This window comes from Rhea americana, unplaced genomic scaffold (assembly GCF_003343005.1).
Source record: "Rhea americana isolate MKP2758 unplaced genomic scaffold, rheAme1 scaffold_637, whole genome shotgun sequence".
Taxonomy (NCBI): Eukaryota; Metazoa; Chordata; class Aves; order Rheiformes; family Rheidae; genus Rhea; species Rhea americana.
The window spans coordinates 1-16,669 of record NW_028186798.1 but is presented as its reverse complement, the minus strand read 5'-3'; the positions used below and the strand labels follow the sequence as shown (position 1 = coordinate 16,669).

The 16,669-nt window shown below is 62.5% G+C and overlaps 2 protein-coding genes across 9 annotated transcripts in view; both read left to right on the top strand.

Moving 5' to 3' along the window:
• SMARCA4 (SWI/SNF related BAF chromatin remodeling complex subunit ATPase 4) overlaps window positions 1-9,795 on the top strand; it is a 30,821-nt gene extending 21,026 nt beyond the window's left edge. Inside the window, exons 25-35 of one of the 8 annotated variants that reach the window (XM_085320439.1) lie at window positions 1,590-1,753; window positions 2,642-2,869; window positions 3,087-3,185; window positions 3,452-3,529; window positions 4,891-5,109; window positions 6,276-6,529; window positions 7,757-7,865; window positions 8,335-8,436; window positions 8,565-8,697; window positions 9,082-9,221; window positions 9,317-9,795. In XM_085320439.1, the coding sequence (XP_085176565.1) occupies window positions 1,590-1,753; window positions 2,642-2,869; window positions 3,087-3,185; window positions 3,452-3,529; window positions 4,891-5,109; window positions 6,276-6,529; window positions 7,757-7,865; window positions 8,335-8,436; window positions 8,565-8,697; window positions 9,082-9,221; window positions 9,317-9,349 (1,559 nt within the window). In that variant the 3' untranslated portion in view covers window positions 9,350-9,795. The other 7 variants (XM_085320438.1, XM_085320437.1, XM_085320444.1 and 4 more) reach the window with 7 other exon arrangements.
• Window positions 9,796-10,737: 942 nt separating this feature from the next.
• On the top strand, window positions 10,738-16,663 carry LDLR (low density lipoprotein receptor; the record flags this gene model as incomplete). The annotated part of the gene is made up of 14 exons (XM_085320436.1): window positions 10,738-11,002; window positions 12,933-13,055; window positions 13,137-13,259; window positions 13,348-13,719; window positions 13,751-13,873; window positions 13,979-14,098; window positions 14,197-14,316; window positions 14,394-14,519; window positions 14,597-14,768; window positions 14,859-15,086; window positions 15,183-15,301; window positions 15,926-16,065; window positions 16,144-16,285; window positions 16,512-16,663. Coding segments are annotated over exons 1-14 (2,277 nt in total), but the record flags the coding sequence as incomplete, so codon positions are not given.
• Between the last annotated feature and the right edge of the window lie 6 nt (window positions 16,664-16,669).

The following is a 16,669-nucleotide window of genomic DNA, read 5'->3' as shown; positions in this document are numbered from 1 at the left end:
GCCTTTGAATTTATAAAATCAGATGTTGCTGAAGTTAAGATAAGTTAAACTTATCTACTATTTAACCTTAAAAAACTGAAAGATGCTGTTAAGGGCTAGCTGATCCTATACTATATTAAAGTAATGTAAATATAAAAAAATTAATTTAAAGTCCAATTTTAATTCAGACGGAGTGCATTATGAGCCATAAGAACAAAAAACCTAATCTAGTAAATAAAGCAAGTCAATTCACCATTTTGTGTTGGAATAAGACATTAAATACTTGCAAAAAGTACAYGTGAAGCCATCAGATTGCTGAAGTGTGTACAGACCCATGTCCTCCTGGGTAGCAAAAGCAGTACTAATTTTTTAGAGAACTGACCTTCTGAATAAAGATAGAACTACTAAGAAGTCAGAAGTGCAAAACAAGATTACAGCACTTATTTAAATTAAGACTTCTTGAATTAAAGAATTCCATGAATTAAAACAGTCTCTTGGAACTGTTCCCTCCTTCAGTCACAAAATCTATTGACTTTCAGTGCAGGATGGGCTTGTTAGTGCTGCATCATCCTCGCATCCAGTACGTAATCCAGCCCTTTCYATTAAGAGAAGGGTGGTAATTCACCCTACGTGTCCAAGCTTCCTGCCTTCTCCCAGCGCTGAACCGGGGAGTCTCCCTGCATGGTGCTGAGGCCTTGACAGCCGTTGTCACCCACAACCAGTGTGAATCGGCTCACATTGAATACTTGCGACTGTTCCGTTTGCTGTAGTGGTGAGCTTGCCTTAACACTCTGAAATATCCCTAACTCTTCGTCGATTGATACGTCTAGGTGTGTGTGGAGACCCTGTGCRATTTGCTGAGCTGAGTTTCTCTGGGTTCTACCTCAGAGCTGGAAGAGGATGGTCCTGGGGGAATAGAGGCTGGGAGACACCCTTGCRTATCACCGAGTCCGGTCACTTGCTGCTGCAAGCAACGTTGTTGAATAACCCTGCTCTTATGCTTACCAAATGCTGTCTTAAAACCAGTTGCATTTTTGGTACCGCTGTCCTTCTGGGAGGCTGTCCAGAGCTCTGCTACTTTGGAGATCTTCTGATCTGCAGCCTAAACTTGCTCATGGACAATATAGACCCCAAGATTTCCTTACATGAGCAATACCCACCAGCTATAGCTGTTCTTCCCATTTGCTCCATTTCTCACAACCTTTCTACAGAAAGCAATCATACGCCTCCTTAGCCTGTATTACGTTAGGCTGACCAAGTCACGCCRTAGCAGCCTCTCCTCAGATAAGCTCCGTCACCCTGACCGGGCTTTTTCCTCCATGCTTCATTCTGAATTTGTCATTCCTCATTGCTGGCACAGAATTTGAGAGGGCTCCTCGCCAGGGCCRTTGACGCTGGCGCTAATATTGCAGTGTCCGTACCAGAAGTACCTCTTCTGGGCATCCTGGAGTTGTCCTTGCCACCCCYGGAGCTGCGGTGTGGAGGACGGTGGGCAGCACTTTCTGACTGACGCACAGTCCCTTCCCCTCCTGCGTCACCAGGCCTAATGCTGTAGTGTTACTGCGTGTGTGTAACCAGTGGCGGAAATAATCGTGCCTCTCTGTTTCTAGGAACCACTAAAGCTGAAGACCGGGGCATGTTGTTAAAGACTTTCAATGAGCCAGGCTCAGAGTACTTTATTTTCTTGCTGAGCACTCGAGCTGGCGGACTGGGTCTGAACCTCCAGTCTGCAGATACTGTGATTATCTTTGACAGCGACTGGAATCCCCACCAGGTAAAAAAGCAACCAAGCAACCAACCAAAAAAAGCAGTGAAACAGATGGAGAAGACAGCTCCGGTTTCACTTGCACACCTAGAAGAACACCTCACTTGGCCTTAAGTTTTAGCACCTCTTTCTGCCAAGCCTGGAGAACTGCAGCCTGTAATGGCAGTTTAGCCTTACCACGAAGATCTGGCCTGTGAGCTGTGCGACTAGATGGGCTGCTTTGCTTCTCCCCGCAAAAGTTGCTGTTTTTGTCCTTCCAACACTGCCTGCCACGGTGTCGTGGCAGAGTTAGGTCCCTTGTGTAAGAACTGGATGTTTGCCTTCTTGGCTCCAGGTAGGGCTTAGTCCCGACAGATGACATAGRCTGGAGAAATGACAAGAGCCTCTTGCAGCTGCAATTAAATGATTCATTATGTTAACAGTAATGTTTAAAAATTACCTCTGTCAGCAGCTGAGGTCAGAGAGCCATTCCTTCTCCCTAGCACATGTTGCATTAAGACGCTGCAACTTTGCTTTTATCCTCTGATTGTGCTTTGCTCTAAGGCCAGTGCTGGCTGAGAAAGCCAGTGGAAATAACTTTCCACTGACAGAAGCAAACTCCCTGTGATAGACAGCYATCGAGAGCGAGAGAGAGTGCTCTCAAAATACTAGATGCAATTGTGTTATTTTCTTCTTCCTTTTTTATTCACRCATCAAATCTCAAAGATAGAGTAGTCATCGAAACAAATTTTGATTAACTGAATTCCCTGCGAGTGTAACATGATTCTCAGATATCACTGAGAGAGTTCAGTGGGAAGCCTGTATCCCTTTCCCATGATGTGTTTAAAGGATCAAATATTTATCTTGGAGGGAGCTGGCTTTAAATCAATTGGCAAACAATGCGCGCTTCCCCGGCAGGACTTGCAGGCGCAAGACCGAGCACATCGCATCGGGCAGCAGAACGAAGTGCGYGTCCTCAGACTCTGCACTGTGAACAGCGTGGAGGAGAAGATCCTTGCTGCGGCCAAATACAAGCTGAATGTTGATCAGAAGGTTATCCAAGCCGGCATGTTTGACCAGAAGTCCTCGAGCCACGAGCGAAGAGCTTTCCTGCAGGCCATCTTGGAACATGAGGAGCAGGACGAGGTAAGGGGCAGCACAGGCCGCTTCCTGCTACTCCAGAGCGCGAATGGCGAACGTGTGGCTGGCTTTGCTCCACTGCTCTTTGCGTCCTTGAGGCCAAGGGCATGGGGGCTAGAAGGAAGGAGCATGAACACTTGTTTCTATTTGAAGTGAATTTTAGCGTCGGTGAAAGGTGCCGGATTGACAGCCCTGGAGACTGAAGTCCTCTATTTATCCACAGAACAGATACAGCGCGGGCAGCGGCAGTGGCAGTGCAAGCTTCCCCCACACTGCCTCAACCCTGTGCCTGAACGCTGAGTTGGAGGAACCACCTCTAAAGGTGAGAGGGGTTGTTCAGTCTCCACGCCCATTCAATCCTCGGCCTTGCTGCTGAGACTGCCAACGCACGTGCCAGCTCTGATGGTGGTCTTTGCAATGTGGATACCTGTCCGCTAGAAACTGGACTGAGACCACCCAAAAATACACATCTTTCACGGGCAACCGAACAAGCGTCGGATGGTAACGATGTTCGGTGCTGTGTTCCGAGCGTACGAACTGCCGCGGCGTCTTCTCTCGCCATTGAATCGGGAATTTAAAATCTTGCAGGAAGAAGATGAGGTTCCTGATGATGAAACAGTCAACCAGATGATTGCGCGACACGAAGAGGAGTTTGACCTTTTCATGGTGAGCATGGCACAGGCTGCGGAAGAGAAGTGATGCCTGCTGTTCTTCCGAGTAGCAGCTAAAACGGTCTTTCTAACAGAAACCAACTGAGAGTGCTTAATGGAGCCGTGACTCGTTCGAGTTCAACAGGTAAAACAAAACAACAGAGCAGGGGCTCAAAGTCAGGACACTTGCGTCTGCCTCCCAGCTCTGGTAAGGGACAAGGCGCTGGGTACCGTCGGCCCCTTGGATGTAGGGAGAGCAGGAGGCTGAGCCGAGCCCCACGGCTGTGTTCCCGCTATGGGAAGGAGATGGGGCCTGGAGGTTTGAGCGAGCTCTGCCCTGTCTTGCGTGCGAGCTTTGCATGGTCTGTCAGCTTTATGCCCCTGTACACTGGGCATAAACCAGGACCCAGGTGTGCTGTGCAGTCTCCTGTTTAGAAACAAAAACATTTTCCATTCACAAGAGCTCCAGTCCGAGACAACCGTTAGAGATGAGACAAGGAGCACTTAAAAAAGAGAGAAGGAGGAAAGACTCCTTGTTCCTCATGCGAGAAGAGGAGATCATTTAACCCAAAGCCTCATTTGAGGATTACAGATCTCAGATGGCAGGCGCTAGTTCAGGCAAAGCATTAACTAGAATCAAATATTTGTGTAATGCTTTGCATGTCTCCTCCAGAGCCCCAAATTTTCCTTTCTAAATCACAGCCCCGTCAGCCGTACTAGTGCTGGCACGGGTTTATTTGTGTGCCTGACACGCCGGCCGGAAGCCCTAAAGGGATCTGGTAGCAGAAGGTGCCAGGCGACTGATTTGAAAAAGGTTGACGGAGAGATAAGAGCTGCCCAACTCTGGCAAAGCAGCTGGATTAATGAGATATAACATACTGTAATAGCTGCTTTCTGTCTCCTGTTTGGGCCCTCTCCCCTGTTTATCATACCTTGCTTCAGCCAATTTGCCCGTGCAACAGGGTTTATTTTTAAACAGTGCCTACTGAGCTGTAACGAGCCGGTAGATATCAAAACACTTTCAGTTCCTCACGTGGTTCCTCCTGACACAGGCCACAGACACTACGTGCCCCGGGGAACCGAAGGGCAGCGTCCTCTGACCCTGGCGGCTGCACAAACRGCCACGCTGCTTTCCCTGCCCGTGCCAACACCTGGGCCTGCTTAGAGAGCCCTGAGCCAAGTCCTGCCCTGTCCAAGGTCTATCCTCAGAGCACCTCGGCGCTCTCGTAGGCTGTACCGCGCCTGCAGAGCCGCGATGCCGCTTCAGACTCGCGCGGGCATCCCTACAGGGACGCGCTTGGCGCAGAAATGTGTTAGGGTGGTCACCGCGCTCCGTAGCGTTGCCAGCAGCCCCACAACAAACACCTCTTGTTCTAGCGCATGGACCTAGACCGCAGGCGGGAGGAGGCGCGCAATCCCAAGCGCAAGCCGCGTCTGATGGAAGAGGATGAGCTGCCATCTTGGATCATCAAGGATGATGCAGAGGTGGAGAGGTTAACATGTGAGGAGGAGGAGGAAAAGATGTTTGGGCGAGGCTCACGGCACCGTAAGGAGGTGGACTACAGTGACTCGCTGACTGAAAAGCAGTGGCTCAAGGTATACATGGTACAGCATCGTTCTCCAATGGCCTTCTCAAACCTATGCTTCAGCGCTCATGTTTGTGTGTGTTTGTGCAAGAGCAAATACCCAGTTGCAGAGCCTCTGTCGGTGCGTGGCCGCACTAGCAGCGCGGTGCTCAGCACCCCCCAGAAGAGCTGTTCCCACCAGCTCCGGAAAAGCTGCCCTGTACCACGGAGCTTTTCGCATGGCTTGAATTTGGCCTGCCACGAAGCCTAGTTCGTTCACCCCTTCCCAAGCGGGYGCTGCCCCGCGAGCCGGGTTTTGGTATCACCGTACGAGGCTGGTACTTGGTATTTGAACACCTCACGTCACCRCATTGTGGGGTCCTGGAAGTTTCCAGTCATGATGCCATGTCATAGTCGGTGGTTGCTCTGACAGGGTTTGAGCATCCCAGTAAAATGCTGCTGGGCAGACTCTGCACATCCACGTACGCTGCTGAAGGGTGTGTTTGTGAGCAGGAAGAGGGAGACGGCCTCGGCTGAAACGTTTTTATATCAAGGCTGGCACATTGAGATCTTTTGGGAAGTGGGAGTCTAGAGAGACTGTAGAGATGCTATGCCTAGTTTAGGTATTGTCTCTCTTGAGCCATGTTTCCTCCCCATCCCACAAATACCCTTTCAGCAAATTCACCCCTCATCGTAAAATACCTTCATGGTCACCCAAAAACCACCTCAGTGGCTGGTATTCCATTATTTAAAGCAAAATTAGGGCACCAAAGAGAGTCTGGGTGTAAGGAGCAGGTCTCTACAGAGCCTCCTCCTCAGGAAACCCCGAGTCACGTGTCTAGTCCTGCGCTGAGCCAAGCTGCGTCCGTAAGACACCTTGGAGATGCGCCCAAGGGCAGCTACTGAAAAGTGCCCCGAGCTCTTCGGCAGGTGTTCGCAGCCCCAGCTGCAAGCGCTGGCAGGGCTCGCGGTTAACTCTGACCCGCCGTAGGTGGAGGGTGGTTGAAGAAAGCCCAAGAGCATCTCAGCTGCCTCCTGGGGTTGCGGGGAAGTCCCTCAGCGAGCAGAGGGGCCCCGGCAGCCACCGCGGTCCTCGGTGACGCAAACCACGTAGCTCCTCATCGCAGCCTGGCCCCAGGCGTCCTCGTGCCCGGTGGCCGCTGTGCTAGCAGTTCCTGTGTTGCTCCCCTGGGTTAGGCGATAGAGGAGGGCACGCTGGAGGAGATCGAAGAGGAGGTGCGCCAGAAGAAGTCTTCCCGTAAACGCAAACGGGACACGGATGTCGGCTCTGCCACTCCTACCACGAGCACCCGCAGCAGGGACAAGGATGACGATAGCAAAAAGCAGAAGAAGCGTGGCAGGCCGCCCGCGGAGAAACTCTCCCCAAACCCGCCCAACCTCACCAAAAAAATGAAGAAGATCGTGGATGCTGTGATCAAATACAAGGACAGGTAAGAGACGCAGGGGCAGGCACCAAGTGGAACTGTTCCTGCGCGGCGTGTGCCGCGCCGCGTGCGGAGGCGGGAGCGCGGGCTGARCCCTGGCCAGGGAGCCGAAAACGCCACCGTTCTTCCTAATCCCTGCTGCTCGTGGGTGGCCTTGGACGAGAGCCCGYGCAGCGGCTCCGGCCCGCCAGCGCGGCGGGAGTCCCCTCTCTTTTCTTGGCTGGTTGGGGCAGCTGAGATTTGCAAAACGCTYTGGAGATCAAATGGACCGAATGCTGCGCGCGTCCAGCTGGCAGCGTCGTTTGGAGGGCTGGACGCGAGGAATTAATCGTCCGTCGACCTCCCCGCGGAGGGCAGTTCTGCCGCGGTCCCGCATTTGCCGAGGCTGCTTCACGCAGCCGGGGCAGAGCGCGGCGCTTGCAGCCGCGTGCGACGAGTGCTGGGGGGGGAAGGGGAGCGGCTGCCTCCCGCCCGGTCCGTGCCTTGGCACGTGCGCCGGCTGCGAAACTCCTCGTACCCTCTGAGACCGTCGGCCGGTCCGCCGGCGCTCTCGTCAAGCGCTTTCCCTTTCGCTTTGGAGCCGCAGCGGCGCGTCCTCGTGTCCCGCTGCGAGGCGGTCGCCTCCTGGGCCAGGCAGCCCTGCAGGCAGCAGTCTGCCGGAGCTCTGCTTGGTGCAGAGCACGTGTTTAAAGCCCCAAAACATCTCCTGGGCAGACGGGTTCGCAGCTCCTTTCAGCTGGCCGGTGACCACGTCCTTTCTCTCCGCGTGCCTTTGGCTCGGAGGGGCAGAAGGCAGCTCTGGGCACGAGGCTTGCGCCACGCTTGCGCGGTGGCCACACGGAGACACGGCTTTCGCGGTCCAGGCGGCTCTGTGCGGCTTTTTGAAAGCCACTGGARTATGAGAGCTGCCTCCCAGCGCCTCGCTGTGGGCGCCCACAGCCCCTTGCCAGAGCAAAAGAGTAACTGGCTCCCGATRGGAGCTGCACCGCTTGTGTTTCCAAGCATCCCTGGAGAACGAAAACCCCTCTCAGGCAGACGGGAAGGGATCTCCTCCGCTTCCAGAGAGCGAGCTCAGTTGTGTGCCGTTTCCCTCAGAGAGGGCTCCGCGCCTCGCTCCCCCTCCGAGGCAGAGCTCGATCGCCGCGGCCCGGGAGCGGTTCTGCCGCGGCGCTCTCCGCCGAGGAGCGGGCTGCCCGGCTCTCGCCTTGATGTGGCATTTCTCTTGTTTTGCAGTAGTAGTGGACGCCAGCTCAGCGAAGTCTTCATTCAACTGCCTTCTCGCAAGGAGCTGCCCGAGTACTACGAGCTCATCCGCAAGCCGGTGGACTTCAAGAAGATCAAGGTAACTCGGAAAACGCATCCTGCCCTCCCTGTCCCTCGTGCTCGGCTCCCRCTTGAGGAATGCTGGAATCGGCACCGCTCTGCAGCCCGCGGYGTACAGCTTCCTCCCGGCGGCTCTTTGCTGTCCCGGTTCGAGCCACGCTGCAGCAGCTGGCCCCGCCGCTCCGTTGGGATCCCATCCTTGGGATGCAGCTGCCGGTGGCTCTGTGCTCCCAGGAGTGTCCGGCACTTGGAGCAGACGAGCAGCAGCGTGCGCCGTTCCCTTTGCTCCCACAACACYCCGAGTTCCCGGGGGGGAGTGTGTCGTATCCGTTGCAAGGCCGCTCCGGCAGGCRAGGGAGTGCCTCGAGGAGGGACCAAGGGCAGGCTCGGAGCGAGCCGAGGGGGAACGGTCCCATCAGCCGCTGCCCAGCTAACGAGCGCCGCGGTGCCGTGCGGAAGCAGGACTGACATTTCCCCTTCTCCCGCAGGAGCGCATCCGCAACCACAAATATCGGAGCCTGAACGACCTGGAAAAAGATGTCATGCTGTTGTGTCAGAACGCACAAACCTTTAACCTCGAAGGCTCTCTGGTAAGGCGCGCTGCCGCCGCGGCCTGCGCGACRGCMGGGCCGGGCCGCKGGCAGCCCCGTCCTGCGCGGGGTGTGGGCTCCGCTCCGGCGGGTATTTCCCCGCTCTGACCCTCGCGCGGCTTCCGCAGATCTACGAGGATTCGATAGTGCTGCAATCCGTCTTCACCAGCGTGAGGCAGAAAATTGAGAAAGAGGAGGACAGCGAGGGCGAGGACAGTGAGGAGGAGGAGGAAGGAGAAGAAGAAGGATCTGAATCAGAGTGTGAGTACTCTTCCGYGCTCTCGCCGCTCCAGCAGGAGCGCGTGTTTCCAGGCGGGAGCGCTCTGGCTCCTTGCGCGCGCGTGTGCTGGGAGCAGCCCGGGGAGGGCTGCGGACCCTGGATCTCCTCCACCCCCCCGGGGCAGGGCCGAGGCAGCGTGTCCGGGGGAAGCTCACACTGCCTGTGCTCCCTGCCCCGGGGACAGCGAGGACGTCYGGCGCCGAGGGGGGCGGTTCTGAGACAGCGAAACATCTCGGGCTCGGGGAGAGCTGCCGGATAGGGAAAAGGGGAAACCGGGAGGCGCCATGCGGAGCCTTGTCAGGGCCTGGCAGCGCCGAGCCCGCGCCGGCGGTTGCTATCACGGCGCCTCCTCCTTCCCCTTGCAGCTCGATCCGTCAAGGTGAAGATTAAACTGGGACGGAAGGAGAAGGCGCAGGACCGGCTGAAGGGCCGCAGGCGCACGAGCCGCGGCTCCCGCGCCAAGCCCGTCGTCAGCGACGACGACAGCGAGGAGGAGCAGGAGGAGGTAACGCCGAGCCGCTCCCCGGCCCCCGAGCCGAGGGGCCGCGCCACCCCCGCGGAGGCCCCCTGCCCCGCTCACCTCTCCCTCTCGCCTTGCAGGATCGCTCCGGAAGCGGCACTGAAGAAGACTAGAGCGACATTCCACGGGCCGATCTTTCCAAAGCGGAGATGCCGTATTCCCTTAGCTCTAACGGGTAGCAACAAAGTAGTATCAGACTTGAGTAAACTGTATAAAACTCTTCCATATTTATACCGCAGAGAGATGTAGGACTGTTTGTGTCTTGCCTTGTCCTGACATCAGTAGCGTTTGTAACAGCATTAACTGTTTAAAAGAATTACGAATCGGGGAACACTTGATATCTATTTTTTCTTTCTATGGCAGTACTGTTTCAGTTGCAGTATTGAATCACTGTAGTTTTAAACCGTGGATGCATGTGCGTAGCAGTCCACTCCTAGTACTGTATTTTATTAAGCAGGTCAAAGCGCCAGCCGCTCGCCGGAAACGCGGCGGGCGGCAGCGCTGACCGCGTGTGTCAATGTCACTGGATTTCAAACAGTAATAAATTAAACGAACGTTACCTGGGTTTTATTTGGCGGGGAGGGGAGTTTCCCACCGGTTTCGGTCCCCCCCCCCCAGGCAGGGGCTGCCCGCCGCTTGCTTTGCGTGCGGGTTTTGCGGCTTTCCGTCGTCCCGGCGCCTCTCCTTCCTCCGCGAGTGGCTCGTCCCGTGCGGCCCCCGGGGAGCCGGACCCGGATTCTGCTCATTCCTGGCATATTTCCCTGCCTCCTTCCCGGAGGGAGTGGTGCCTGGGCCGATTTCCCCAGCACGCGGGCGTGAATCCCGTCCGTGTCCCTGTGCCGGCTGGAAATAACTAATTAACAGCCAGCGCTGCCTGCCTTCGTTAGGGCTAATAAGGGCCCTGATAGCCCCTTCCCACTCCAGGTTTGCACCAGGCTCGGCCTGGATATCACRAATATTGTGTAGGATCCTGGGAATATCACAGGGGAGCTCGGGAATTCTGGCCCCCCGCGAGCCGGGAGGGCTGGGATTCGCGAGGGCGCTGCCGCTCAGGGTGCAGACGCGCCGCCGAGGCCCGGGTGCGATCCGYTCTCCGGACGCTGAGGCAAGCGGGAAGGCGCCGGTGGCTGCAGGGTGCCGGGAAGCAGCCCCGACCCACCGGGGCTCCCGGCTCTGCCGCCCCTCGTACAGATTTTGTGAAAAGCAGAACGGCGCCGGCCGGTTTCCTTTTCCCGGATAAATAAAAACAACCGACAAACCGCGGCACCGCTCGCTTTTCCCGCCCGAACTGCCGCGGAACTCCCCGTTTTGGGGCCGTTTGCGTCGCGCCGGAGTCGCTCCGGTGAAGTTTGTGCGCGGGGCGCTGCGGATCCGGAGCCGATTTAGCGGCGGGGGGGGGGATTTGGGGAAGGGGAAGGGAAGCCCCGGGGGGCGGGAGAGGCGGGCCGGGGCCGGGGCCGGGGCCGGGCCTGGCGCCGCCGATGTCACATCGTGCGGCCGCCGCTCCTCCCCCTCCTGGTGATGCGGCGCCGTCGGGGAAAATCACCCCATGCGAAACCCCTCCCCGGCGCTGCCCCTTGAAATGGGCCGCGGCGGGGCCGCCTCCTCGGCACCGGCTCCACCGGCGGCGGCACCGGCACCGGCTCCACCGGCACCACCGAGGCGGCGGCGGCGGCAGCACGTGGCGGGCGGCAGCATGGCCCGAGCGCGGCTGGCGGCACCGGTGCTGACCGCGCTGCTCCTCGTCGTCCTGGGCGCCGGCGCAGGTGAGGGCCGGGGGCGGCACCGGGAGGGCACCGGGAGGCACCGGGGGGACCGGGGGGACAACGGGGGGCACCGGGGAGCCGCGGGAAGGCAGCGGGGGGAACCGCGGAGCCGCCGGAGGGGGACGCGGCGGCACCGGGGAGGCCCCGGGGGGAACCGGGACCGGGGAGGCCCCGGGGGGAACCGGGGAGGCCCGGGGAGGCCCCGTGAGGGACCGGAGACCCCCGGGGGAGGCCCCGGGGAGCCCCAAGGGGCCCCACGAGGCCCTGGGGAGGCCCCGGCGGCGGCCATGGCGGCGGCGGCGGCGGCGAAGCTCCGCCCCCTTCCTGCCCCTCCCCCGCGCCCGCCACGCCGGCCAATCGCCGCGCGCGCCGCGCCCCGCGCCGCCGCGCCCGCACTTCCCATTGGCCGTCGGCGCAACTGGCCACCGGCGCGACCCGTCGCGAGTTGGCCAATGGCGGCGCAGGGCGCGCGGTGGGGGGGGGGAAGGGGCGTGGCTTCGGCCCCGCCTCGCTTTGGGGGCGCCCGCGCGGGCGGCGGCGCTTGGGCCGGGTCGGGCCGGGCCGGAGCCCCCGGGACCGGCCCAGCCCCGGGGTGGGCCTGGGTCTGCCCCCGGCCAGGCTCCTGATACCCCCGCACACAGCAGCCGCCTGCCCCACGGAGCTGGGGCTGGGCCCCACGCCTGCCCCATGGAGCCGGGGCTGGGCCCCACACCTGCCCCATGGATCCTGTGGCTGCCCCACAAACCTGGGGCTGGGCCTCACGCCTGCCCCATGGATCTTGTGCCTGCCCCACAAACCTGGGGCTGGGCCTCACACCTGCCCCATGGACCTGGGGCTGGGCCCCACACCTACCCCATGGATCCTGTGCCTGCCCCACAAACCCGGGGCTGGGCCTCACGCCTGCCCCATGGATCCTGTGCCTGCCCCACAAACCTGGGGCTGGGCCTCACACCTGCCCCATGGAGCTGGGGCTGGGCCCCATGTCTGCCCCATGGATCCTGTGCCTGCCCCACGAACCCGAGGCTGGGCCTTACGCCTGCCCCATGGATCCTGTGCCTGCCCCACGAACCCAAGGCTGGGCCTTACGCCTGCCCCATGGATCCTGTGGCTGCCCCATGGACCCGGAGCTGCCCCACGAACCTGGGGCTGGGCCCCACGCCTGCCCCATGGAGCTGGGGCTGGGCCCCATGTCTGCCCCATGGATCCTGCGCCTGCCCCGTGGACCCGGGGCTGCCCCACAGACCCAGGGCTGGGCCCCACACCTGCCCCATGGATCCTGTGGCTGCCCCACAGACCCGGGGCTGGACCCCACGCCTGCCCCATGGATCCTGTGGCTGCCCCACAGACCCGGGGCTGGGCCTCACGCCTGCCCCATAGATCCTGTGCCTGCCCCACGAACCCGGGGCTGGGCCTCTCGCTTGCCCCATGGATCCTGTGCCTGCCCCACAAACCCGGGACTGGGCCTCACACAACTGGGGCTGCCACATAGACCCTTTGGGAGCCCCACACTTGCCCCACAGACCCTGGGGCTGGGCCCTGCGCCTGCCCCAAAGATATCAGGGAGCCCCACACCCGCCTCAGAGCCCCCAGGGCTGGACCCCGGAGCCCCCCAGGCAGCAGCCGGGCTGCCCCGAAGCCCCCCAGGGCCCCGTCCGCGCTCGCTGGCGCCCCTCATCCCCCCCATAGCACGGGCACCCCACGGCTGCTCTCCCCCGGGGGCCTCCCGCGAGGAGGGCTGTGGGGCCGGCGGGGGCAAAGGGCCGGAGCAGCGTGGCAGGGCGGCGGCGAGAAGCCGCGCGGGCTGTAAACACGGTTCCAAGGTCCGGCGGCGGCGGCGGTTCGCGGAGGCCGCGCGGGTCCCGCGAGGCCGCCTCGCCCCTGCCGCCGCCGCCCGCCCCGGGGGGCTCAGCGCCGCGTCCCGGCCCCGCAGGCGCCGAGCAGTGCGGCCGGAACGAGTTCCGCTGCGGCGACGGGAAGTGCATCTCCTACGCCTGGGTCTGCGACGGCAGCGCCGAGTGCAAGGACGGCTCCGACGAGTCGCTGGAGACCTGCCGTGGGTATCCGCGCCGTGCCGAGCCGTGCCGTGCCGTGCCGTGCCGCGCCGCGTGATGCCTCGCTTTCCGCCTCCCCGCAGGCTCGGTGTCCTGCAAGCCGGGCGAGTTCAGCTGCGGGGGCCGGATCAACCGCTGCATCCCCGCGTCCTGGCGCTGCGACTCGGAGACCGACTGCGAGAACGGCTCGGACGAGCAGGGCTGCTGTGAGCGCCGGGGCGGCCGGGGCGGGGGGCCAGCGCCGTGGGGCCGGGGCTGGTGCCGGGGGGCGCTGACGGCGCTGCCTCCCCGCAGCGCCCCGCGCCTGCGCCGACGACCAGTTCCAGTGCCGCAGCGGGAAGTGCATCACCCTGGACTTCGTCTGCGACGAGGAGCGCGACTGCGAGGACGGCGACGACGAGCTCCGCTGCCCCGTGCCCACCTGCAGCCCCCTGATGTTCCAGTGCAACAACTCCGTCTGCATCCCGCGGCTGTGGGCCTGCGACGACGACCCCGACTGCCCTGACGGCTCCGACGAGTGGCCCCAGACGTGCGGGCCCCGGGCGGGCGCCCCCAGCCCCTGCCCGCCGCTGCACTTCCACTGCGGCAGCGGCGAGTGCATCCACCAGCGCTGGCGCTGCGACAGCAGCGCCGACTGCCGCGACCGCTCCGACGAGCCCCGCGCCGGCGCGGCCCCCCGCTCACGCCCTCCCCGCAGCGGCGTCCACCTGCCGCCCCGACGAGTTCCAGTGCGACGACGGGAGCTGCGTGCACGGCAGCCGCCAGTGCGACCGCGAGTTCGACTGCAGGGACATGAGCGACGAGGTCGGCTGCGAGAACGGTAGGGCGGCCGGGCCGAGCCGGACCTGGGGGGGTGGGTGGGGGGCGGCCTCGGCCCCGCCGCAGCGCTCGAGCCCCCCCCCCCGCCGCCCGCTTCTCCCCGCAGTGACCTCCTGCGACGGCACCAAGTTCAAGTGCCGCTCGGGCGAGTGCATCACCATGGACAAGGTCTGCAACAAGAAGCGGGACTGCCGGGACTGGTCCGACGAGCCCATCAAGGAGTGCGGTGAGCGCCGCCGGGTTCGGACGCGGCGCCGCCGGGGCCGGGCGCTCCCGCGGGAAGCGGGAACGACGGGGCCGGCACCGACGCCGCTCTCTCCGCAGAGGCCAACGAGTGCCTGGACAACCGGGGCGGCTGCTCCCACATCTGCAAGGACCTGAAGATCGGCTACGAGTGCCTCTGCCCCGAGGGCTTCCGGCTGGTCGACGGCAAGCGATGCGAAGGTGAGGGCTCCCGGTGCCCCGGCGCCGGCCGCGTCCCGCCGGCCCCCGCCGGCTGACGGCCCCGGCTCCCCCGGCAGACATCGACGAGTGCCAGGACCCCGAGACCTGCGGGCAGCTCTGCGTCAACCTGGAGGGCGGCTACAAGTGCGAGTGCAGCGAGGGCTACCGCCTGGACCCCGCCACCAGGGCCTGCAAAGCCGTAGGTGAGCCGGCGGCCGCCCGGGCCGGGCGCCGCGAGCCAGCCGGCACGCGGCGGCATCGCCTCCTCTCGCCTCCCCAGGCCCCGTCGCCTACCTCCTCTTCACCAACCGCAACGAGGTGCGGCGGATGACGCTGGACCGCAGCAACTACACCAGCCTCATCCCCCACCTGAAGCACGTGGTGGCTCTCGACATGGAGATCGCCAGCGATACCATCTACTGGTCCGACATCTCCCAGAGGAAGATCTACCGGTGAGGCCGGGCCCGCCGCGCGCCGCCGTCCCCGGGGCTCTGCCCGCGAGCCCCGGCGAAACCGGCCCCGGCGTCTCCTCCCTCCCGCAGCGCCTCCATCGACAACGCGGGCGACGCCAGCCACCACGCCACCGTCATCGGCGCCGGGCTGCGGGCGCCCGACGGCCTCGCCGTCGACTGGGTCCACGGCAACATCTACTGGACCGACTCGCAGCTGGGCTCCGTCTCCGTGGCCGACGGCGCCGGCTCCAAGAGGAAGACCCTCATCCGGGAGCCGGGCGCCAAGCCGCGGGCCATCGTGGTGGACCCGCTTCGCGGGTGGGTGCCCCTCGCCCCGGGGTGGGGGCGGACGGCTCGGCCCCGGCGYGACGGCCTTGGCCCCCCCCATCTCATTCCCGCTTCTCCATCCACCAGCTTCATGTACTGGACCGACTGGGGCGCGTCGGCCAAGATTGCCAAGAGCGGGCTCAACGGCGCGGACAACTTCGCCCTGGTGACGGAGGGCATCGAGTGGCCCAACGGGATCACGCTGGGTGAGACGGGGATGGGACGCGGGCGCAGGGGGCGTCTCGGGCCACGCGGGGGCTTTTGGCGCTTCTAGCAACCCCATCCAACAGCCCCCGGTCCTCATCCTTGTCCCCATCCCGCTCCTCCGTCCTTTTCCTGGTCCTGTCTCCATCTTTGTCCCCATTCGTGTCCCTGTCCTTATTTCCATCCCCGTCTCCATCCTGGTCCCCATCCTGGTCCTGTCCACGTCTCCATCCTTATCCCTGTCCTGCTCCCCGGCCCCATCTTTGTCCCTGTCCTGGTCCCATCTCCACTGTCCCCATCCTTGTCCTTGTCCCTGTCCTGGTGCCCATTGCCATCTCCATCCTTGTCCCTGGCCCCATCCTCATCTCCATCCACATCTCTGTCCTCATCCCCGGCCTCTTCCCCATCCTGGTACCTTCCTTGTCCTGGTCCCTGTCCTTGTCCCAGCCCTGTCTCAGTGCCCATCTTGGTCCCTGTCCTCGTCCCCCTCCCGTCCCTGTCCTTGTCCTGCTCCCCGTCACCGTTCCCATCCTGTTCCTGACCCCATGCAGTCCCCGTCCCTGTCCCCGTCCCCGTCCCCTGCTGTCCCCGGGGCCGTCCCGGGCCCCGCTGACGGCTCCCCGCAGACCTGCCGTCGCAGCGCCTGTACTGGGTGGACTCCCGGCTCCACGCGCTCTCCAGCGTCGACGTGGACGGGGGCAACCGCCGGACGGTCCTGACCGACCCCCAGGCGCTGGAGCACCCCTTCGCCGTCACCATCTTCGAGGTGAGCCCCGGCCCCGGCCGGCCCCGGTGCCGCCTGCGCCCCCTCCCCGCCGCCGCCCCAACCCCTCTCCGCTTGCAGGACACCGTCTTCTGGACCGACGTCAACAAGGAGGCCATCTTCAGCGCCAACCGCCTGACGGGCGCTGAGGTGAAGACGGTGGCTGAGAACTTGTTCTCCCCCGAGGACCTGGTGCTCTACCACGCCCTGAAGCAGCCCGCAGGTACCGGAGCCCAGCCACATCCCTCCGTCCCGCGTTCCTCCGTCCCTCCATCCGTGTCCTCCTGCCCCTCTGTCCCTGCATCCCTCCATCTCTCCATCCTTATGTCCTTCCATCCCTGCACCCCTGAAATCCTCCATCCCACATCTGTCCCTGCATCCCTCTGTCCCTCCGTCCCGCGTCCCTCCCTCCCTCTCCCTGGCTGACGCTGCCTCCCGGCTCCGTCTAGGCGAGAACTGGTGCGCGGACGGCAACGGGGGCTGCAGCTACCTCTGCCTGCCGGCGCCGCGCGTCTCCCGCCGCTCGCCCCGCTACACCTGCGCCTGCGCCGACGGCCAGCGCCTGGCGCCCGACGGACGCGCCTGCCTCCCAGGTACCGCCGCGGCC